This window comes from Aquarana catesbeiana, linkage group LG04 (genome assembly GCF_042186555.1).
Source record: "Aquarana catesbeiana isolate 2022-GZ linkage group LG04, ASM4218655v1, whole genome shotgun sequence".
NCBI classification, from domain to species: Eukaryota; Metazoa; Chordata; class Amphibia; order Anura; family Ranidae; genus Aquarana; species Aquarana catesbeiana.
Genome location: NC_133327.1, coordinates 519,384,595 through 519,410,199, shown reverse-complemented (window position 1 = coordinate 519,410,199; position 25,605 = coordinate 519,384,595). Strand labels below are relative to the sequence as shown.

Here is a 25,605-nt window from a genome sequence, read left to right as displayed (position 1 = left end):
AGGCTGGAGGAGGCCCTATCTCCTGATTTCGGCATAGGTGTCACTGCTGCGAGACACCACAGGCTGGAGACACAGTGAAGCCGGAGACACAGTGAGTAACACTACCTGTGATTAGATTTGCCGTTAAAAATCCCCACTACAGTTCTCAGATCAGCAAATGACCTTGTTAAAGAGCACCTAAGTTGGCTGATCAGAACACCCCCAGCACTGCCACTCATCCCACCCCTCACCAGCACTGCCACTCATCCCATTCCCCCCATCCCCCAAGGCGTAAGAAGTAATAAAAATAGAGAATAAATGGAAGGGAGAGGAAAAGAGGGGGAAGAACAGAAAAAAAGAGAGAATGAATAAGAAAAAGACAACTAGAGGAGGGGGGGGGGCAAGAAATTAGGATAGAGAGAGATAAAAGGGAAAGAAAGGAGAACAAAAAGAAAGGGTGGTACATCCTAAAATGTACCATAAGGGGTTTTAACACTGTACAGGTGGAAGTGACTCAGGGAGCGCTACATGTCTGTGGGTTAGGGGTGCAAATTACTTCTCTTGCCTTGGGTGCTGAAACCCACACTACGAAAATAATTTTACTGTTAGGGGTCCCCACAACTTGGGAAATTTTATCAAGGGGTCACGGTACTAGAAGATTTGAGAACCACTGCTCTAGAGGTACTCCAAAGGTTGGATTTTCCCTAAATAATCTGTTGTGGCTAAGCCTGCAGAAGAGGCTTCTGTCTTAAATGGGGCACAGCGGGGGTCTCCTGCGGGGCTTTTAAGTGTCAGCAGTATATATTTAACTCTTTTTCACCACCATATTAACCGTGTGTGTGCTGATATATTACGTGGATATAGTACATTTATGTAATGTCTCCTACTGCATGTCAGCACTTGGTCTAGTCTGGTGTTGCAGCCGGTTACACTATAGGCCCTTGCCAGGAGATGTGTCGTACTTCTGATGTCCACCCCATTCCAGTGTTAACCAGCTAGGTAATGTTTTATACAGCTTGGTAACAGAGTTCTGCAGCCAATTAGTGTTTTAACACTAGGACTGACAGACCATGTGATTCTTGTGCTCTTCTGGTGTTATCCATCCTAGATCCGTTTTAGACCTCTGCATGACTTTCTTGTAGTGAATGTGTCCACTATTTCAACATAAAGAGAATGTCATGGGCTTGCTCTACAGCACTAGTGTAATGCTAGAACCATTAACACTACAGCTTTTTACATGTGCTTTACTTATGAGTGCTGGGGTTATCTATCTTGTACCACAGTGGTTCCCTCTTCAGAGTTTCCTTGCACATTGGTTAGAAACTCAGTTTCTCCAATGTTTTAAGGCATTTATGGAATGTCTTTGTTTTGCTTCACTTAGTGTAGTGTTGCTACAAATTTGCAACCCTAAGTCTGTAGGCCATGCGTTGTACTTATGCATTTTGGGGTGGTGGTTATCCTGTATCAATATGTTATACCTCTTTCATGGCCTCATGTATTGAGGATATGATAGTTTTATATTGCTACATTTATGTATTGTGTGTCCTTGTGCCACAAGAAATATTAATACAGGGGTATAACCATATTTTGCATGGAGAGCAGCGCAGTGGATTGGTAGTTGGTGCTTCTGCCAGGTGGCCTTGGAGTTATCTGTTCAGATCCAACCATGCCATCAGAGTCCTGCATGTTTTCCAAGTATGCAAGTGGCGCTAAAAGCCATGGCTACAAGGCAGAACATAAGGGCAGCAACTTGGTTGCTTACATTCTGCCACTTCACATAAGGCTCTGACAAACACAGCCAGCAGCAACAGCTTCTCATCTTTAGCAATGATTACAATAAGTGAGGTGGTTGCAGGCACAAATACGCACATGTGCATTGGTGATGTGTTTCCTGTTCCTGTCAGGAGGAGGGGCTTCTCTCATCGGCTATCCTGGAAACGGAATTACCGGTATGTCTAACTCCCATTTTCATTCATCCACCTGGCCTTCATTCACACATCGGGGTTTCATCCATAGAAGCTATAGTACACTGTGGGACAGAAAGGGCGGGCAGTGTCGGGCACTCTCGAGTGCATGTCACAGGTCCATCGACTCCATAAACCCCCGCCACAGAAAATTATAGTGACAGGGGAAGGGGAGGATCGAATGATCAAGATTTCAAGTAATCCTGTAGCTAGCAGTACAAGGGGCACATCACATTGATTGTAAGTAATGTCCCTTGTGCTGATTTTTTTTTTTTTTTTTTAAGTCAGTGTTGAAATGACTTACAGGAAACTGACATTCTCTAAATTTTCAGTAAGGCAGCCTTCAATAATCTCTCGTCAACGTTTCTCTTTAAAAGTAGCAACTTTTTTTTTTTTTTTTAATAACCTGCCGCTGGCTCTAAGGCTCAGAACTGAGCGATCAAACCGCTGATGGCTCCGGTCTTCCTGCTGCTCTGCTCTTATGATTTGCATGTGTGTTTAAGTGCTACTTATCCATCACAGGAAACCTTCTGTATATTATCAGGTTTGTTCTGCTTTTATTTTTCATAAACTTTTCTGACATGCTGATAATATACATCACTTGACAGTTTCTCCATATGCTTGTATCTGATATACGTACGGCTTCCTGCCTTTGTTTCATAATTGTATAAGCCTGTATAGCCAGAAGCTGGGATAGTATATGGGGATTTTCAAGGGGTTATCTGTTTTCACACTGCTGTAATGAAAGGATGGTTCATGTTTTCACAGATGTTGACTGCAGGAGGCTGCCAGTAGTCTGACTTAGATCTATGATTATTAACCGCATTGAAACATTCCCTTAGATAACTATTTGCATTACTTCATGATAGTGACAGATGGACGTGACATTAGGTGGAATAAAATAATAAAATTTAAATATAGGATATTTTAAAGGTATAGGGTAATGTTTCAGTGAATTAAGGTGAATCCCTTAAGTATTTCTACACTTGAAGGAAAAGGGATGTTAGAGGAAAACCTACCCAACGTCTATAGTTCTCACATACAATACCTCCTCTTACGTTTGAAGTCTAATAATAGAACATAAAGAACTTTATTTTTGTTTGGTTTGACACTTGAGAATGGTAAAGTTATGTGCAATAGGGCACGTAGTCTAAACTAGTCAGTGTGTATGTATATATATTTAATGGTATATATCCTTTTTTTGTTTTTCTTTTTCGGAATCTTCTTTTTAAAACCTACTTATTGTTTCTTACTTGTGTAGCACGCCTGTGTTAACAACTTAAACACTTGCCAAGGTTAGTACTCTTGGGATGCAGGACTGCAAATAAAATGTTTCAAATTGCTTAAAGCCCAACTCCGGGCAGATAAAAAAAAAATCACTTGCGGTAGGGGCTGTTTCCACACTGCAAGGGTTAATGGCTCGTTTTGTCTAGGGGAGAGGAGAAACCAGTTTTTCGGCAGGCAGCACTGCCCCACAATCCTGCGTCCCTTGGCGTCCTCTTATCCAGAGCAGAGCTCTGAACTCTCATCAGGAATTGATGCTGTCTGGACTCTAGACCTGTAGAACACAGGGTGCAGACACTTCAAGGAGCAGTCTAGCTCTCGGAAGAAGTGGAGGATTGGGTAAGTATATCTCCTTATACTTAAATGGAGATATATTTTTTTTGTTTGTTTTTCATTCCCCTAGACATAATCCCTACTGTAGCGAATAATTTTTTATTTGCCAGGAGTTGGGCTTTAAAAGAAACCTATCATGAGAGAAACATTGAGGCTGCCATTGAGTTCTCCTTTTGAAAATTATAGTTTTTTGGCTGTTTTGCTTACTTTGAGTTACCTAAAACAAATATGCAGATCAGGCCTCTTACTTTTCTTTGATATACATGCCTGTTACAAGCTTCTGAATCAAAGTATTCTAGTCAAGTAGCGTTTTTAGAATGAGATTAGCAATGGTAGCCCTGTTCTCTCCTGAAATGTTTACTTTAAAATAATATAGTTCACTTGTAAACAAAATAAATGCACATTTCTTTGCAGGTAGATAATGGGCATTTATTTATGTTGGGAGCCTGCAAAGCATTGCACCCACAATCAGATGCATTGTCAGGCTCCTGCAGATTCTCCATACAGCTGTCTACACATACCTCCCATATGGGCAGACAGTTACTGAACAGCAGGAAGACTCAATGAACTACAAGGATGTACACTAGTGAACTTGCAGTTCATTGGGAACTACAAGCCCTCTGCCAGACAGCACTTATAGTTCATTCATTTCCAGAACTCCCCGTTGTCACAGTGGGGGATTGGGGGTGCATGGCTACTGCTTTAGTTGCATGCTACACCCTGAATATGGGTGTAACAGGTTACAAAAGGTGAACTTTGCCCTAATGCTATATTTTTTTTCTTTGGTCACACCATTCTATATTCCATGCAGTGATGATCTTGTTTGTACACTTTAGACCTCCTTAGGTTGCCTCGCTATCAAATATATAGCTTCCCCCTTTGCCAGTCTTAAAGCCTAACGCCACATTTAATGTCCCTTTAAATCGTTTGGGTCAAGTCAGCCCAAACAAATTGTTTACTGTACTAACAGGTGTGCTAGATGGATGCATTTTATTACCTGTTTGTAGCCTCAGCTACATACAGTGCTGTGTTCTGATAGTGGGAATAGAACTTCCTGTCCCACTCCCAGAACAAAACTGAGTCAGGCTATGCTCACAGGAAGCTTTATATTCTATGAATGAATACAAAGCTTCTTCTGATTGGCTGGGTGAGTTTTAGATTGTGATGTCATCCACCTGCCTCTGTCACCGCCAATCAGAGGATGCTTGACTGCTGAGGAACATAAGACCTACACCATAATAACCATGTTTTTCCATACCTTGTCCCCAATAAGTGACACTCAGACCAGATAAGTTGGAAAGGGCAAGGCCACAGCTTTATTTTAATCTTAGCATAAGTTTTACAATATAAACATTTAACCCGTGGCAGTCACAGTTTGATTATGAGCACTCATGAAACCGTATCTTGACCTAGTCTAAAAGGCCTGTCGTTACCATAGGTTCTAGACAGCCTTAGACTGGTCAAACTTCACTGAAGGGCATAGCCCATTAAAGGAAACCTTTATGCTGGCAAGGTAAAAACCACCAAGCTGTGACAGCCACCTGAAATAAAAAAAAAAAAGGAAAAGGGCGGGCAACTCTTCTTCCTGCTTCTTCAAACGGTAAGTGTGTCATTTACCTCACAACTGAACTTTTATGGAGTTCAGGCACCATCCCTCACCCCTGTCACTAGAAAGCCAATCGAAATTAAACTTTTTAGGTTTATTATTTTAGTACCACACCCCTGTTACTAGGCCATACTCCCTGCAGTCAAGGCTCCCTTTCCCTATGGGGTTAATGGGCCTTCATGACAACCATGTTTTTTTCATATCTTGCCCCAATAAGCGACACTCAGACTGGATAAGTTGGGAAGGGCAAGGACACAGCTTTATTTTACGTTAACAATTTTCCAACATAAACCTTTAACCTGTGCCAGTCACAGTTCGACTGTGAGCACTCATGAAACAGTAACTTGACCTAGTCTAAAAGGCCTGTCGTTAGCATAAGTTTTGGACACCCTCAGACTGGTCCAACTTCCACTGAAGCGCATAGCCCATTAAAGAAAACCTTTAGGCTGGCAATGTAAAAGCCGCCACCTGCAAGTCAGATTAGCTGACGAGCACCCCACCGCGTTAAATGCCTGCTTAATGCCCCCTTGAAGGCCAAGGTTAAAGATGTCAAGGCCAACGCTATTCAAATTAATGTCATCATGGCGCAACAGATTGGCATTGTCACCCTCTAACTCCCTGTGGCGTATAACACTATGTGGCAAACTCATTTTGAAACCTGCGAATTGACTACCTCTAAAACGCACCAGGCAAGGGCCAGGGACCTCGTGGGCCCATAGTAAACGGGCCACAATCCCAGACCAGGCTATGGCTAAGTTAGTAAAGACAACACAACTTTGAGCAATCTCTTGCTTGATGGAAGAAGGTCCACAGAATGAGTAACCCATGTCACTGCTACACCAACCCCCTAGCCCCCCCCCGTATAGAGGACAAGCATGATGGGGCCAGAGATGGATTGGTCAGAGGCATTCAGGCAGTGCTTGCGAGACCAGCGTAAACCACGAATCCCATGCCAATGAATCCTAATAATGTCAGGTTCCTCCTGTCGTGCAGGACCTCTGTGGGTTTTGAAGCCCAGTACACAAATGAATCTCCGATAATGCAAACCAGTGCAGGCATGGTGCCTGAAAATGAAAACAAAAGGTGTGGTCGAACATATTAAGAAAAACTAGTAGATTCCTACCTATCCAAAACCCCATGTAATAAGCGTCAGTAGCCTATACGAAATGAATGGAAAGAAAGCTCCAAAGGGTTCACCAACGTGGAAGGCACCAAAAATTGCCCACAAAAAGGCGACCTGAAAAAAAAGGAACTCGTAAACGCAAAAACACACAGATGACAGTGCCAAGAGGACAGCAATGAGGACCTGTAAGGAAACTGGGTGCCGAGAGTCAGGGACATGGGTGGTCAGTTTCCATCCCTTTAGACGTCTTCAAACAGTATATTCCTTTGTGACATTCTTCCAACCAAACTAGAACTGAAAGGAAAGAGCTGACAGCGCGGAGCCCACTGTCAAACCCTACGCGCCTTTTCCGTTTAGGTACATTAAATACGAGAATAAGGCCAACCGCCTGTAATGATGGGAAGAAAGGGAAAGCTCAATCGTCCCAGACCCGTAAGTATATTACCCACGTAGAAGATAAGAGGAAGGCCTGGAGAGGTTCTAAAAGGCATTGGAAACGAGGTTCCACAAATAATTAGGGCAGGGGATGTCTTCCTGTCCAGCTGACGGAGCCAGGAAGTGGAAACGGGAGAACTGGGAATGAGCAAGGGCATCGCCAATGTAATTGGAAACACCAGGGATATGTTGTGCCCTAAACCAAATATTTAACTGCCAACATTTGAGCACTAGAAAATGGAAAAGCTGACAATGAGGCGGTTGATCACATGAACCACACAAATTATCTATCCAAAACACCACTGGTCTGTTCCTAAGCCTCACACCCCAAAGTTCAAGCAATCTAGGATTACATAGATCCCATTGGACCAATGAGGATTACATTGGGCCCATGAGGCCAAGGTTCCCACCGACCATTCGCCAGTGAAGACGGCGCGCTGACAAACCTCTAATGGGGAGGACTGAAGGCCGTAGATACACCATGCTCTCCACGGAGGGATGTGCTTGACTTTTATCATGGCATCTCTTGCTCACTAACAGGCCCCTGTCACCTCTTCATACACCTGTTTGCGACCTTATGTTGGGGACCTCCGTGGCGTATCCTGTCTGGTCTGGGGACTCCATTGAACCTCCATTCACGCCATCTGCAGCAGTGACCGTTTAGTTTCTGCCTGAACCATTTTACACGCAAGCACTGCACATGTACCTTATTTTGACAAGTTGTTGAACATAGATTCTCCTGTAGAAATGCACCTGACGAAGGGCTTGAACCTGAAATGCGTTGGGTGCCAAAGATTTTTATCAGATTACTGGAGAGTAATTGGACAATATATGTATACTTATGCAATTTTGTGATGTTTACAATGATCATGCAATTTGCTCTTGTTCTGTGGTTTTATTTGATCACCACTTGTGTGAGTGATCACATTTTTATGTTTCAATAAATATTTTTGTTAAATAAATTTTTGGTGGTGTTGCCGTTTAAAATCCCATTTCAGGGGGTATCTTCCTTTTTTTTTTTTTTTTTCATTTTCTAGCATCCAGGGATGTGGCAACGACCTACCATGTTTTTGTTATGGTGGAAACATTTAATATAAGACCATTCACCTTGAAAGAAGGCACCAAAGCCACAAGAGCCCACTGCATCTGTAAAAAGGTCAAGCTGTGAGTTCGGGACCTGCTCTAACTGCCAACAGGAACGGCCATTTTAAGATTGCAAGAAGGTCATCCAAACATCCAAATCATCATGCATTGGTCTGGTGATCCGGACATAATGATGAGGAAATTCCTTCATTGCCCAAGATAGGCATCGACAGAAGGCCCTGCCCATGGACATAAACCGCCAGGTGAAAATGAGGTGACCAAGTAAGGACTGAAGCTACTTCAGCTGGATCTTCCTGGCTCCCCAGGCCAGGTGGAAGAGGGACGGCAGTCTAGCCAACTTGTCTCTGGGCAAGCGATAGACCATCTGAACAGTATCAATCTCTATGCCCAGGAAGGATAACACAGGGCCCTTGGTCTTGTCTTGGCAGATAATGGGACACCAAGCCGCTCGCAGGTATCCTGAAAGGAGCAGCCGGCACTGGTCACCATCCACCGGTCCCACAAAAAGGAAATCATCCAGGTAATGCAGCAATGAGTCAAGGCCCGAAACTTCAACTACCCATTCAAGAAAGCTACTAAAGAGCTCAAAATGATAACTGGAAATTGCACATATCCACATCATACTGACCTTGGAAAACAGCCCATCAAGTGGAAGCAATCAGGGTGAGCGGAAAGGAGGCGGAAAGTTGACTCAATATCGGCCTTGGTCAACCAAGCCTCACAACCCGCAGTTCTGATCAGGTGGAGAGCTCTGTCGAAGGATGCGTACTGTACTCGGGATTCTTCACTGTCAATGCCATAGTTGACCCACGAGCCAGATGGGTAGGAAAGGTGGTGTATGAGCTGAAATTTTGTGAAGCTCCTTTGGTGCTCAGTTTACACAGCTCCCCCCAGGTGCAGAGAGCTGCATCACCTCAGAAGGCAGGACAGAGGAGTGTGAAGGGGCAGCTGGAGTGGTAGGCGGTATGGAGACTGCGGCTGCTGAGAGTTCCGGATTTCTAGGACTCCAGGACAGAGGAGAGCTGGCAGCACTGGGGGAGTTAGAAGCCCGAGGGTGACAGCAGTTCTGCTGTGATGCAATGTGGAGGTGGCTGACAGCAGAGCGGGAAGCCGGCCAGCAGATAGTTTGCGTCAGTGGCTCCTTGTGAAGAAACGGTTCTGTCACCGCTGTCATCCCTGGAGTAACCAACACTAGACCTGAAAGGAGGCTGAAAGAGTCTTCTTTCTGGCGGAGACACACACCTGGCCTCAGGCAGCACAGCAGGGGGGACCGCATCTGAAGAGGAGGGCACAGATGACATCAGGGGAAGAAGCCAGTCTGACCTCTAATGAGCAGCTCCCAGACCCTGGAAATGAGTGCCTCAGTGTCAATTGTGAAGACAGCAGCCTGACGCAACTCTTTATCCTGCGTCTTCAAATGGTAAGTGCGTCACTTACTTACTTACCTCACAACTGAACTTTTGTGGAGTTCAAGCACCGCCCCTCACCCCTGTCACCAGATGGCCAATCAAAATTAAACTGTTTAGGTTTCTTCATTTAGCACAGGGCCCTGTTATTAGGCAGTACTCCCTGCAGTCTTAGACTTGGCAGAAGTGCTAAGCCCTGGAATCCCACTGCTGAAAGACAGTGCTGTATATGTAGCCTCTGCTACATACAGTTTATACAGCATGCCCCGCAAGCGCACTTGTTAGTGCAGTAAATGGTTTGCTTGGCCTAAAACTATTTAAAAAGATTTTTTGAACAAAGAACTGCTGTGCCCAACATTGCAGCCTCCTCACTGTGCTCAACATTGCAGCCTCCTCACTGTGCCCAACATTGCAGCCTTGCCAGGGCGGTGGAAGAGAGGGTGGCCAGATCATGACTGGAGGAGGAGGAGAGCCACGGGATCACCGAGCGGTATAGCACGTGGTACAGCTTACATTGATATTGCCTCCGCTCTGCTCACCGTCACACACAGTCCCGCCGCCTCCTAACCCCGCGCCTGTGATAGAACACATCCCAGCATTGGACCCGCATTCCCTCTATCTCACAGGCGCTGGGTTAGGAGGAGGCAGGGCTGTGTGTGACGGCGAGCAGAGCGGAGGCAATATCAATGTAAGCTGTAACAGCATGCTATACCACTCGGTGATCCCGTGGCTCTCCTCTTCCTCCATGCTCTCTTCCACTGGGGAGATCACTGGGAGAACGGCTCCCAATCAACCCCGCTAGTGGTGCTCCCCCCACTCCCAGGCAGCCCAGCTCGCAAGCCCGCATTTTCCACTCGCAAAATGTGAGTAGGCAAGTGGAAAATTTGAGGCCTGACGTAGGCATACTTAGAATTACAACTCTGAACGCATTCTGCTATGGCTTCCGAGTATGTCATTACCACTATGTGAGACTTTTTCACAGCCTAGTCCCATAGAGGGGCCCAACATCCAATGAACACCTTCAGGTAGTCTAAGGGCATAAACTAGGTACAGTATCTAATTTACTGACGCCTGTTACTTGGGTGAACTGCACTGCTAGTGCTGACCATGTCACAGGGAGATACAGCGCTGCTGGTAATTTATCTGCTGCTCTTTAGAATGCCTCATTCTTTTTGTTACGAACTTCTTCTAGTGCTGGTCTACAAATGGTCACAGCAATAAAGTACACTGTTCCTGGCAGCACTGGTGACACTGGGACAGGAGGCAGGTGGTTGGTTGCAGAGTATGCACAGTACACTATTGGTAGTGATCACGGACACTGTTAGCTGGCTGTGCTGTGGCTGTGTGAACACTGTGCTAGGCTATGGGTACTCGCTGTACCGGTAACAGTTCTCTCTCTCCTCTCACAAAGAAGAGAGAGAGAACTGTGTGAGGAGATCCAGAAACCAGTTTCATGCGGTTTTTTTTTTTTACACCTGTGTGAAACCATGACTGGACACAGCGATCATATGGTCCCAGGCTCATGGGTGTGCACTCTTGGAGCTGCACACGGGCTTCTGATGTGGGGGATTTACAGGTATGTCTGCAGCTCTTCTCACCCCTCACTGGTCTCTCGGGCCTTGAGGCAGCGGGAGAGGGGGTTGGACATGTCAGGGCCACTCTGTGCAATTCCACATATTCTCAGAGCAAAGAGGTATAACCCTGTGTTTTTTTTTTTTTGTTTTTTTTTTGTTTTTTTTTTTGTTTTTTTTTTTTGTTTTTTTTTTTGTTTTTTTTTGTTTTTTTTTGTTTTTTTTTTAAGGAGCATTTACAGCCACTTTAGAGGGCTAGACTGGCCAGTAAGAGTAGATCATGTCCTGGTGCCAGTGGGTAGTATACAATGCCCCATTATGAATATTTGTGGGAGGAATTGCACCCCATTATCTGTGAAAGCAAACGTGCACCATTGTTGGTGTCTGTAGAAGGAATAGTGCACCATTGTTGGTGTCGATGCCTTGTATCAATGAGACAAAGCACCACAGGGGCTGAAAAAGGCAAGCAAAGGGCCGCACACCGTTGTTTGGAGACCACTGCTTCATATAATCTTACTATTAAATTGTATTGGTGTGTGGAGGTAGCCAATGACCTCTAAAGCTTTGGCCAGCACAGTATTCATTTGCTAAGCTGCATAGTGGGGCACTAGGAGTTTACATTCCTGTCCTTTCAGTGCTCAATGTGGCTCCAAATGTATTGTACATTAAAAATAGGCATTTTCTAGGAATTAGAAAGAAAGGCCCAGTCCCTAAACTAGTCACATTTTATGACATTCTACAATGGTAATGCAGAAACACATGAGAGGCAATTTTCTAGTTAACTTTTCTAGTAAACCATCAAGATGATTTGTCATGTCTTGGTCATTGCTGTCGTGGAACCCAAAATTCTGCTATTTTGGTGACCTGTAAGAATGTGTTTTTTTAATTTTGCATGTGTGTATTAAAATAACTCTACTTTGTTTTCTGCAACTCTTGGCTGGTCACTTAAATCTGCTGTAGCATATTCAGGATATCTTTTCTAGTGGAGCAAAATCCTTCACATTTTGTGTGTTGCTTTTCCTCTGCTTTAAACACAGATTGCATAGAATGGTGGCACTAAACTAAAACTGGAGCAGACTGAATCTGGAACATCTGTGTGCAGCTTTGAAAATGAAAGCTAGAAGCTGATTGGCTGCCATGCATAGATGTTCCAGATTGTCTGCTCCAACCTTAGTAAATTCCCTCATGTCCTTTAGCGGTATTTACCTGATTTGACTTCTAAACACAAGTCTGGACTTTTTTTTTTTTTTCTTTAATTGTTCTTAATGTATCCATAGTTTTAAATAAAAGTCATAAATATGTTTTAACAAATTTTTCATGCATTGAAAAAGGTGTGAGCAGTCCTTTTAGTAAGTCATGTACACTTAATTTTTTAACAGGGAACACCAGTGTTTGTTCATGCTGGTCCTTTCGCTAACATAGCACATGGCAGTTCTTCAGTTTTGGCAGACAAGATTGCACTGAAACTGGTGGGAGAAAATGGCTTTGTGGGTAAGTTGATGCTGGCTCTTAAAATATGCAGAAGCAAGCTATGGTCACAGGGATAACAGAGCGATTCAATCTGCAGTGCTGTCATTTTCTGTAAAACGCAATATGGCTAACTGGAGCCTTTCTGTACACACATGGTGTACAGAACGCTCCCTAGAAATTGAATTTCCTGCTTGTGTGATTGGCTTACTGATTTTCCCAGAAGTCTGCACTAAGATACAAATTCTGATTTTTGGCATTCCCTGCAGCAAAAAAAATATTTTTGGTGAGATCCTCGCTAAGGAAAATCACGTCTGTAGGGATGAGACCCTGCCAATTTCCTCATTAGAGCCCTGCAGGTATAGCAGCTGATAATTCTAAAACCACTCCCATATAGATTCAGCCTAGGTTCACACTCTGAACTGCATGTGAATTGCACTGCATTTCCGTGCAAATCACATGCGATTCTACGTGGTATGGTCCAAATCGCTCCACATTTGTATCCAGAAGGTAAAATTTATACACATGCATACCTCCCAGCATTTTGAGATGGGAATGAGGGACACCTACTAGCAAATGTTAATTAAATCCACAAGGGCTTTTTTTATCACTATTATTCCTTTATATTGGCTTTTAAAATTTACAAATGCAGCAATTTAGAAATTAGATGATCAGACCAAAATGAGGGACAAATGAGGAAGAAAGAGGGACACAGAGACATTGCTCCAAATCAGGGACAATCCCTCAATCAGGGACAGTTGGGAGCAATGCAATCCAGTTCAAGCAATCGTACTGCGTTTGAGGTGTCATTACCTTTCAATTTGCACACAGCAGATCACAGTGCAATAGCAATGCGGCGTGAGAAACACACAGAAATCACTGCATTTCCTGCATCAGTGTGAACCCAGGGCTCACTTATCACATGAACACAGACAAACAGCTATTTCTTAAGAATAGCAAAAAGTAGGAATCTGCAACAAAGTTTTTAACAATTCCTGCAATGTACATAGATTAACCAAATAAGATTATTTTTGTTTGTTTTGTTTTTATAACAAAAGTGGAGATATTCTTTTTTTATGTGTATATTCTTATATATCTTATCACAGGGCTTTTAAACTCCTCACATTCAAACCGTTTTGAATACCAGCACTGAAGGCGTTAACTTACTCTTGTGTCTAATTAGTGGCAGGCTGGAATATTGTTTAAAATGTATTGTTTTCTTTATTTTATACATGTTGTAGATATTGTATAAATTGTGTTGCATTCATTTAGAGCCCTTTTACACTGGGGCGGGGGGCGGCGTCGGCGGTAAAACGCCGATATTATTAGCAGCGTTTTACCGTCGGTATGCGGCCGCTAGCGGGGCGGTTTTACCCCCCGCTAGCGGCTGAGAAAGGGTTAAATACCACCGCAAAGCGCCTCTGCAGAGGCGCTTTGCTGGCGGTATAGCCGCGCTGTCCCATTGATTTCAATAGGCAGGAGCGGTATACACACCGCTCCTTCACCGCTCCGAAGATGCTGCTGGCAGGACTTTTTTTACCGTCCTGCCAGCGCATCGCTCCAGTGTGAAAGCCCTCGGGGCTTTCACACAGGAATACATGCAGCGGCACTTTCGGGTTGGTTTGCAGGCGCTATTATTAGCGCAATAGCGCCTGCAAACCTCCCCAGTGTGAAAGGGCTCTTAGTGTAGTTTCGCAACTATTTTTTGTCTTTCTTGAAAATAGAATAAGTTCAGCATTAGAAGCATGTAATAACTGTTTTGTCTTAATAGAATCATATAGGAATCTTATTTTCTTTTTTTTTTTTTATTTTTTTATTATGGAAGATTGGAGAGAATTTCAAAGAACAGATGACCCCTCACGTTGGCTTTTTATTTTATCCTGGATAAACCCATAAAAACCTAAACCTAGAAAACCACTCCTTTTTCAAATTTGGCCTTTTTGGGGGGGGGGGGAGGAAATGAGTTTACCGTTTTCAGAGGCGGCCTGTCCATTAAGGTCGCACGAGCGCTGCCCCCCCCCAATCCATCACCGCCTCCCTCTATCCATGCGTCTGGCCCCTTTCAGGACGTGCGGGGTGGGCTGTTTTTTGAAGCACTGATTAGAGCCAGAGGTTGTAATAGGTTTTAAAATAGGGTGGGCTCGAGGCGCAGAGATTGCGCTTGCAGCCCACCCAGGTGTTACAACAGCGAATTATTTACTATTGTAACACTGATCCTCCTCGTGGCCAGTCGGGAAGCTGGTTTTGACATCTGTCACCCGATTGGCTGAAAGGACAGGCAATCCTATTGGACGTCTATGAGGAGGGGAGGAGCCGCACTTTGGAAGCCGCCAATAGAGGAGAGGACACAGAGCTGCTACCCACTTAGATGGAGTAAGTGCCGGACCGATCGGCGAACAGCGGAGGAGGGGGGGTGGTTGTTTGCCCCCCCTCCCCAAAAAAAAAAAACACCACATCCGCCACTGCTAATAAATATACTGTATGTTTATTGAATTTGAATATTGATGATTAAATATTACATTTGAAAGCCAAAAATGTAGGATAACAGTTCAACATGCACAACAATAGATGTGTTTTAAATACAGTAAATGTAACCTTAATTGCTTTTGCTGCCTGATCAGTTTGCCTCTTCAGGGGTACACAAATTGATTTATTCCTCTATATATTTCTATGCAATGCACCATTCTTTTTATCTTAAATTGTGCAATCTTGCTAAAACAAAACCCTCTGCAAGACTAATGAACTTTAAAATATTTTAGTATATTTGACTAGGTCTTCCAGCCAGCAATTTGTATTGCCCATTCCCCCTGTTGGGTTTCATAATATAAACATCCTGGCCTCTGAACAATACTATCCCTATTGCTTTATTCATTTTCTGAATTTGGTTAAACAGTCAGTTGACCTTTTCATGCCCAGTTAAATAAACAGTTTGTCAGTTTTTCTAACAGTTTTTCAAGTTATGAATTGCTTTTAAACAGGTAGTTTTTTTTTTTCTGCAGAAAGAATGTGTTTTGCCTTTTTTGGGTGTGTAATGAGCCTTTTATTTCCAGAGACTTTTTAGCTCAGTAGGGTGCTTTGACCTTGCCACCCTTTGGAACTGGAGATCTTGAATTTTTTTGCCACACATTAAAGCTAAACTCCAAGCAACTGCAAGATGCACAAAATGTGTGTGTGTTTGATTTATTTATTTTTCCTTGTCAAAAGAAGTTTATTGAGTATACAATGTTATAAAGATACATAAAGTAAGTTTACAAGGATCTATAAAGTAAGGTCATTGTTTTACAGTAGGGTTTATATAGGTAAATATCATGAAATTTCAAATATTAAACATTGGGTTCACGTAAACCTAAATTAAAGATATATATCATTTCCTTAGTTACTTTTGTAGGTATTTAAATGATTTATACCTACTATACATATTGTTTACAAGTAGAGTGTATATAGGTCAAATAAATTCTGATAATGAGCTTTAATCGTAAGGTGGAGAAAAGGAAAGAGAAAGAAGAAAAAGGGTTGAAAGATAGAGGTATGGTCTACAAGGTTGTCCCGCTCGTCAGTTTATTATTCTTTTTAGTTCTCTTTGAAGCCTTAGAATGGGTGTCTCTGTAAGTCATTTAATCTGTTACCATGGCAACAGGACAGAGTCATTGAAATTTGACAGGAACTGTTGTTTTATCCAAGGATGCCAAAGTTTTTCAAATTTTGGAATTTGATTTTGATCGATGGCTACCATCTTAGCATGGGACATTGTATTATTCATTCTGTGAATTGTTTCTGCTAGTACCAATGTAGGAGATTTCCATGCCTTGGCCACTGTTTGTTTTGCAGCCGTTATTAGTTGGATCATAAGTTTGAATTGAGAGAGTGTTAACCATTCCGGTTTTAGATTAAGTAAAGTTAAATATGGATCTGGTTGTATTGTTTTTTTAAATATTTTAGATGCAATCACGAAGACTTCCTTCCAGAAGGTTTGGATTACTGGGCACGTCCACCATATGTGTAAATATGTGCCTATTTCTGGGCATCCTCGAAAACAAAGAGTTGAGGTATTAGGTGAATATTTTGCCACTCTAGCGGGTACAAGGTACCAGCGAGTTAGAACTTTATAATTTGTCTCCAGTGCTAAGATGTTGGGTGAAGATGACTTAGATGTGAGCCATATATTAGACCAGTCCGTGTCTTCTAAAGTTCGTCCCAGGTCCTCCTCCCACCTCTGAACGTAAGAGGGTCTATTAAGATTTGCTACTCCATATAATTGATTATAAAGTGATGAAATTGTAACTTTAGCAAATGGATCTTTTGTACAGATTGATTCAAAAATGGATAATTGGGATAATGGTGTATCCCCCTTTAGGAATGGTGTATAGAAATTTTTGATTTGGAGATATCTAAATATCTGAGTTTGGTAGATCATATTTTTCTCTAAGCAATGGGAATGAAAGGAATGATTTAGATGCTATGAAGTCATTTAGTGTCTGAATGCCTGATGTCCAAGCTTTAAAAGAATTTGGGTAGATCCATGCCGGATAAAAGGCCGGATTTCTGATAAAAGAAAGGAGAGGATTGTGTGGAGATTGTAACTGATATTTGGTTTTTAGTTTATCCCAGAGAGATAAGAAGTGTTTAGTTATGGGATTATGAATTTTAAAGCGGTCTTTAGGATCAAGCCATAATAAATTTGATATTAATAGAGGGTCATTTTCTGAAGCCTCTATAAATACCCATAATGGGATTTCCTGTTTTGCATGGTATTTGGACAGACTGGCCAAATGTGCTGCTCTGTAGTAGTTAGTAAAATGAGGGTATCCCAGGCCTCCTTTATTTTTGGGAAGATGTAGTGTGTGTATAGGTATACGTGGTTTAGAAGAGCCCCATATAATTGAAGTTGCTCTTTTTTGTACTATTCTCAAAAAATAGGAAGGAATTGGAATAGGGAGGACTCTGAATAGATAAAGCAATTTGGGTAGAATAGTCATTTTGATTGCATTAATCTTCCCTATCCAGGATAAAGGAAGGTGCGACCATTGTTTTATTAGATTTGTGATCTGTCTTAATACAGGAGGATAATTGGTTGAGAATAAGTCAGAATGAGATGCTGTTAAATGAATTCCAAGATATGGGATTGATTTTTCTGCCCATGTGAATGGGAGTGCAGCCCTAGCCGGGATCAATTCCATGTTTGTGAGTGAAATATTAAGCACTAGGCATTTCTTAGGATTAATCATAAGGCCGGATAGGGCTGCAAATCCATCAAGAGCTGGTATTAAGTTAGGACCAGAGACCTGTGGTGATGATAGAAAAAGTAATATATCGTCTGCAAATATACATAATTTGTGTGTAATACCTCCTACTTCAATGCCAGTTATAGTTTGGTTTGTTCTGATGTATTGGGCCATGGGTTCGAGTAGAAGGACAAATAATAAGGGAGATAATGGGCAACCCTGTCGGGTACCTCTTTCGATATTAAAGGCTTCAGATTTGTATCCAGCATATTTTATATAGGCTTTGGGTTTATTATATAATGCTTTGATCCATGTTAAAAAGTGGGGTCCAAAACCCCATTTTTGTAATGAATATTGCATATATTGCCAGGATACTGTGTCAAATGCCCTCTTAATATCGAGAGATAGAAAACATAAAGGGATTTTCCGTTTTTTAGCAATATGTGCCAATAACACTGCCCTGCGTATATTATCGCCTGCCTGTCTATTTGGCATGAAGCCTACTTGATCTCTATGTATTAATTTTCCTATAATGCTATTGAGGCATTTTGCTATTATTTTTGCTAATAATTTAATATCGAGGTTTAACAGAGAGAGAGGCCGATAATTCACACAGGAAGTATCATCAGAAAGGGGTTTTGCGATCATACAAACAATTGCCATTAGTGTTTCTTGCCGAAAAGAATGTCCATCTAGAAGTTTGTTAAAAGTTTCAGTGAGAATGGGAGAGAGTATTTCTGAGAATGTTTTATAGTATAAAGCCGAGTAGCCGTCTGGGCCTGGTCTTTTGTTAAGTTTTAGGTCTTTTATGGCGTTAGCAACTTCATCTATAGTTATAGGCTCATCCAAACTGCTTTTTTGATTCTGAGATAACTCAGGTAAGGTTATTTTTGAGAAGAAGGATTCAGCCTCTGTAGGATTAAATTCATTGTTTGTCTTGTATAAAGTTGCGAGATGTGAGTGAAATTTATGGACTATTTTAACTGGATTACAAGTGTAAACATTTTTTGATAATTTCAAACGTATTGGTTTGAAAGATTTGTTAGTTGAATTTAATGCCCGAGCCAAAAATGTACCTGGTTTGTTTGTATTCATGTAGAAATTGTGTTTGGAGCGTTTGAGGGATTTATCAACTGACTCAGTGAGAAATAGATCGTATTCCAATCTAGATTTTTCCAGATGAGATTTTGTACTCTGAGATGGATTATCTTGAAATGATATGTAGGCTGCATTAAAATTGAGTTCTAGTTTTTTTGCTAGATTTTTGCGTTCCCGTTTAAATAGTGCCATTTGTCTTTGTATTGTACCATGCAAGACAGGCTTATGAGCTTCCCACAGTGTTATTGGGGAGATGTCTGTTGTGTTATTAATTGATATGTATTCCTTTAAAGCTTGTTCAATGGCCATCTGATGTAGTGGGTGTTTGAGCATTATGTCCGGTAAGTACCACGTTGGGTCATGCGCTTTTGGTATGGCTGAGGCTATAGTAGTGTATACTGCATTATGGTCAGACCACGGAATCGGAATTATATCTGATGCAATAATTTCTGGTATCATTCCTATTGTTAGAAAAATATGATCTATTCTGGTGAAGGTTTGATGAGGGTGCGAGAAATAAGTGAATTTCTTTTTCATTGGGTTACTTTCTCTCCATGAATCTACCAGATTGTATTTGGAAAGAAGTTGAGAAAAAGGTAATCTTGAGGTTATTTTGGATGGTGTAAAAGGTGATTCATCCAGAAATGGGAGGAGGACCTGGTTCGAATCCCCACACATTATCACTGTTCCTATTTTGTGTGTATTAATCACTTGTAATATATGTGAGAGGAATGGTGTAGGTTGTTAGGAGCGTAGTAGGAAATCACTGTGATTGCTGTATCCATTATATAACCCATGAGTATCAGGTATCTACCTTCTGGGTCTTTAATTTCTGATGATAAGGTGAATGGTGTGGATCGGTGAAATGCAATTAGAGTTCCCCTTTGCTTGGTACAGGCAGGAGCCGTGTAAATTTGTTGATAAAAAGGAGAAATATATTTTGGAGTAGAATCTTTGGTGAAGTGTGTTTCTTGGAGGCATACTATGTGAGCCTTCTTGTTATGGAAAGTACGGAAGGCTTTGGTCCTTTTTTGAGGGACATTTATTCCCTGAACATTCAGGGAAAGTATATTCAGTGGTGCCATGGCAATAGATCAAATAGTTTTGACTTACTTTTTGTTATGCAGAGCTGACTGCGCAGATCAACCTGTGTGGACTAAAGAGATGAATAGATAGAAAAGAAACCAGTTAATTCTGGAGTAAAGAGTAAACAAAAAACATATGAGATTAGATGATACATTGTATAAATTATTTTTTGCAAGTAATCACAATTTACCCGTGAAAGAGAATAAATATCTCTCTCAGGGGAATAAGTGCCTTCGTCACACTCCCACATAATATGGTTGGGAGAATGAGGAGGGCTAATGGGGGTACACGGATCTTCCGCTTACAGGAGAGAAGTGCTATGTCAAAAGACATCAAAATGATGTTTCATTAATTGGAGTGCAGAATATAGTTTTTGTTGAAATTATTTATTCCAGGGTGGTTGTATATGGTTAGTCTTGCCCCAGGCTAAATAATTCAGTTAGAAAGGTACTGTTAATAACTTTGGTATTGATGAAGATAGTTTGAATTATTTGGGGATTTTAACCCTTTTAGAGTAAGCAATTACATATTTTATTCATATGTAACTGTTTAGATATGTTAACTCATAAAATTGAGGTTGTATTGCTTCAGATTAAAATAAACAAAAACATAATTCTAGGAACTAGTTAGGTAATAATATATTTGTTTTAAGAAAAGAAAGAAAAAGCTTCCATTACTTCTGGATTATTGAACATATTTGTCCTGAAAAAGTAATAAATCTATTGTTATTACCTGATAATATATAACTGAACAAGAATTTTCTTATTTCACTTATATATTCTAAGGCTATATGAATCAGAAGTAATAAGAAATATAACTGGAATGTAACATGATCCCACACAGTGTGTGACTATCAGAATGCAGTTACATTCAGTTATAAATACAGTTTTTTTTTTATAGAGAACCATCTCTTAGTATAATAAATGAAGAGATATCAGGAATTAGGATGTCAGTCCATTGAATCTTCTTGGTCCATGGATGATGTGGCATAACGGCCTCTTTTGTGAGAATGATGATTCCCATTTTGTTCTGAAATTTTCTGGGTGCTGCCTGAAGGTGAAGATGACGCCATTCTTCTGCGTGTGGGAGTGTTGCTGCTTGTGGGTTCTGTCAGATTTAATTTTAAAAGGGTTTGTTGTAGTTCATCTGCTGATCTGCTTCTGTAAATTGTACCTTGGTAGTTAAATCTGACTGAAAAGGGGAAGCCCCATTGATACATAATGTTGTGGCGTTGCAGTTCCATTAGTTGGGGTTTCATGGATCGTCTTTTAGTAATAGTAAGTTGGGATAGGTCAGCAAAAATTTGATAATTGTGTCCATGAAAATTAAGTTCCTTTTTTTCTCTTGCAGCAATTAGTATTTGTTCTTTCGTTCTGTAATAATGAAATTTTGTGATTATATCACGTGGGGGTCCATCTTTCTTTTTGGCTGTGAGGGCTCTGTGTACTCTGTCCAGTTCTAAACGTTCAATAGGGATATCTGGCTTTAGTTCTTGTAATAGAGCAGTAATAGTAGATTGCAGGTCTGTCACAGTTTCAGGTATTCCCCTTATGCGCAAGTTTGAACGTCTGGCTCTATTTTCGTAATCTTCGAGCTTAGTTTGAAGTATTAAATTCTCTTTTTTTAATTGTTCCAATTCTGTTATATTTTCTTGGGTTGTAATTTCAATTTCATCCATTTTTATTTCTAAGGCTGCGGTGCGGTTTCCCAGCTCTCTTATTTCTTTGGTTAGGCTTTTTGTTATTTGGTCTGAGGTTTGTTTTAAAGCCTTATGAAGCATCTTTTCAAATTGTAATAATATTACTGGGGATACTGAGGAGGCTTGTGGAGAAGTTTGTGAGAGGATTTGTTCTGTATCTGACTCAAATGGAGAGTCTTGCTGTGACATTTTCTGTCTGTTAGAGCGCCCTGATGCTGTATATTGTGAGGTGACTGGAGCTGCTTCAGCTGCAGTGAGTGCCTGTGAGCTCTTTGTGAGGTGATTTTTATTTCTGCCACGGCTTCCTCCCAGTACCATATTTCCTGCCCAAACTTTCACAGTTTGTTCCCTGGGGCAAAAAGGTTCAAATGGATACCTTTTGAGCCTGCAGGCTCCGCTTTGTCCTTCTCTTCTCTCCTCAGCGGTGTGGAGCTCTAACAATGCATGTCTGCTCTGCTAGGCTCAGCCTCCTGCCCCCGATTTATTTATTTTTCATACAGCTTTTCTAAAGGCAAACTCTAGGTCTTCACTCAGTCCCTACAGTAGGTAACAAATCAAAGGGCATGTTATATTCATTCTCAGGCTAAATTAACAAAAATGCAGATTTCTCATATGGCAAAAGTTCATTCACCACATCTTTGAATCTGGTGTTCCAGATTAGGCACCAGTGGAAATATGTAGGTGAAAATGTGGAATAAAATGGTGCTAGCTGCAATTTTAATGACTCAGTATTGGCACAAATCTTTATCAAGCCCATGTTTTCATTAAGAAAAAAAAAGTACACTACATGTATGTTTAGTGGAAAGAAAAATGCAATAAATTACCCATTTTTGATAATTGGTAATTTTAAAAAGATGAGGTTCTATAAAGTAAATGGATACCAAACCTGTCATGCTTTAAAATTCTGCACGCCTGTGAAATGGTGACAAACTAGAGTAAAGAGTAAGAGTAAACCACAAGTGATGGATTTCTTGCTCCCTGTCTGGCATGCGCAGCAATACTTAAAATTTGTAGCGCCCTTGTATTTATACATGGGTACACCTACCACATGTGCGTAGGTTTGTGGGGACAGGGTTTTTTTTTTGTTTTTTTTGTTTATTTAATGTACTTTAAAAAAAAATATTTTATTCACTTGTCACTGCTGCCACCAACCAAGGAAGGACTAAACCACAGATATTTAGGGTCTTGTGTTCTCTTCGCTATTGACTGTGTGGTGTATAATGTCAAGCTCAAAGGAGTTATTTTATGACTCATAGCCCTCGTACACACCGGTGCAACTTGTCATGCGACTTGACAGTTCCAAATCACATGACAAGTCGCACCCCATTGCTGGCAATGAAACTGTTCATATTGCCGTGACTCATGTTGCAGCAATTATAAAAAAAGGTTCCTGCACTACTTCTTACCGATTACATTGCGACTTGCATAGACTTCTGTTAAATGAAGTCGCAAGCCGCAATGAAATCGGCAGTGAAAATCCACTTTGAAATCGTGCTGTATTAGCATGGTTTCAAAGCCATACCAGTGTGAACCAGGACTTGAGAAAGTAGGTGTTTAAAAGTCTGGCAAGGGTTTTAAAAAGGTTGCCAAATTATTTGAAATAAATTAGTTTAATGTTTGCAAAATCTACAAGTTGCATGGATTTTAAATGACTATTAATATGTGCGGGACTGGCCAATCCAGAAATTTCAGACCACAAGTTAGAAATTCAATGCCAATTGAAGTCTCCATGAAGCCTAAAATTTATTTGCAGGTAACATTTGCAAGGGTTGGTGTCAATATGTATGCATGTATACTATTGGAGCAAGGCTACAGTTTACCTTTGAACATATAGGCAAAGATCAGACCATCTGCAACAATGTGCTGTGGACTGATGATTGAAAGAGTAGTTTGCCCACAATAACAGATATATTTGGCACAAACCAAAGACAGCTTTTCAGAAGAATCTTTTGCCAATTGAGAAACATGATGGTGGAAATGCTAAGTTCCGGTGGTGGCTTTGCTGTATCAAGGCCTGGGTAGGTTGCATTTATGGAGTCAGCCTTGATTTCTGAAGCCTATCAAGATGTGCTTGATAAGAATGTGAGGCCATTTGTCCAAAAATTTGAAGCTGAACTGGAAATTATCCCTTCAATAGATAATTATCCAAAGCACACTCGTAAATCCACCAAGGAGTGGTTCAAAAATAATAAACTGAACTGGCCTTGTCAAAGCCCTGGTTTGAATTTCATCTGAAATGTAGAGGGACTTGAAACAGGCAGTTCATGTAAGTAAACCCCAAAGGCATCTTGCAAATTAAGGAATTGGGAATGAAGGAGTGGCTAAAAGTATTACTGAGTGGATACAAGACCAGTCACCCTGCACAAAGAGCGAAGCGGTGACTAGTTTTAGAGGAATCTTCTACACGAAGGCAAAGTTCTGGAGTTTATCTTAAACAATATTTTAAGGAATACAGTTTATACCTGCCTTATTTTGGGTCTTTTTATATCTGCCTGGAGTGCAGATTTGGGACACTTCTTCTCAATGACTATTTAATGCCCATGTTCTGAAACCGTGGTACAGTATGTGTATCCTTTGGGGGGTACTCAGGGGTACCTCTGCCTTCTGAAGTAAATACATAATTTCACATAGTTTTAGAAATTAATAAATCCTTTAATACATGTTTTAGTTCTAAGCACAAGGGATTGTTCAGAAAACATTTGTTGATAAGGGGCCCAAACATGCGGTAAACCACATGGAAGAGACATGGATATGGATGCGGCAAACCACAGGGATGATTAGTTTAACAACTTTTTTAAAATCATTAGTTTAACATTTGAATTCTTAAATGATGCACTTAATTTTTCACAAGTTTTTGAATGTAGAGTAGAACATTAGACAGGATCTTTATTTAATATTTCAGCTGTCTGCTTTACCTCGCACTTCTTATTTATGAGTTAGATGAAAAGGAGCGTATTTCTCTATTAAAGATACAGTGTAGCGCTAAATGAAAACATTCCAGGCATAGCACACATTTCTGTTTTTTCTTTTGCAAGTACCTTTGAACTGTAGGCCCCTTGTATAGATTTTTTTTTTTTTTACTTTTTTCATACCAATGAATGTAAATTGCTGACACTGTTGTGACAGTCTTTCATTGAAAGAAAGCTTTACTCACTCCGTGACCTGTTACTACTGCGCGCATTTTTTTTCCCCCCAGCATGCTTTTAGGAAAACCTGTACATGGTAAACTATTTAAACATCCGTTTTCATTTTTTTTTTTTTTTTATTTCTCTGAATTTCTATCAGGGACATCTGCCCTTCTCTCCCATGGAATTTCATACCTGCCTCCCAGTTCTTCCTTTTGCACTCTGTAATGTAAATAAAATAAAAACTCCATCTGGAAGATTTAGATTGCCTTATAATGGAGTATTGCAAAGCTGGAAACGTAATTGCAGAGATCTTACCAAAATAATATATAAGCAATTTTGTGAACTTATTTGGGGGATGAACGTGCTTGCATCAAGCTACCCTAGGTCGACTGGTAATTTGACAGCAGAGACTGAAACTACACTGGTGGGGGGGGTCATGTCCCCCTGTCAGAACACAATATCTCAGTGGAGGGAGATATCTGTACTAACATCAGATTAATACAGCAGCTCCTCCAACACAAGTTTTTTTCTTTTTTTTTTTTTTTTTTTTTCCTTCAGCCTGCTGGGTTGAACAAAAAAGGAATAGTGTGTATGAGGCTTAACTTCCACCCCCCTTTTAGCTACCTAATACACCACTACCCTTATCTAAAAACTATTTATTGAGGTTCCACCTCCAAGAAAAATTTTTGATATATAATAGTCTTGCTTAGAAACCTTAATTTTGTCTTTTGAGACCCCTGTCATCAGATCATTTCAACAACAAACTTCCCATAACCTTTTATATATGGATTCAATGTATTTTAAGCTTGTAATGTATCTGACAAAGCCTCCCTTGTGTAGACATCCTGTCAAAATCCAGGAACCTGCTCCCCCCCCCTTAAAAAAAAAAGTGGCAAATGTAAAGGAGTAGGAAGAGTGGAACTTCCTCTTTTGGGTGAAGTTCTGCTTAAAGAGAGGAAAGTTTTTCCAATCCACTGTAGGATCACAGATCACATTAAAGGGACACTAAAGGTTCGTGTCTTTTCACCTTAATGCATCCTATGCCTCTCCATGACAAGGCCCACCGTTTTACTTACCTGAACCCGCGAACTTGTCCCACG

At 41.0% G+C, this 25,605-nt stretch overlaps 1 protein-coding gene across 1 annotated transcript in view; it reads left to right on the top strand.

Annotated features, from left to right (window-relative positions):
- Nucleotides 1-25,605, top strand: part of MTHFD1L (methylenetetrahydrofolate dehydrogenase (NADP+ dependent) 1 like) — a 455,506-nt gene that overhangs the window by 190,970 nt on the left and 238,931 nt on the right. Inside the window, exon 20 of the mRNA XM_073627780.1 lies at nt 12,185-12,296. Coding sequence (XP_073483881.1) covers nt 12,185-12,296 — 112 coding nt within the window. The remainder of the gene's footprint in view (nt 1-12,184; nt 12,297-25,605) is intronic.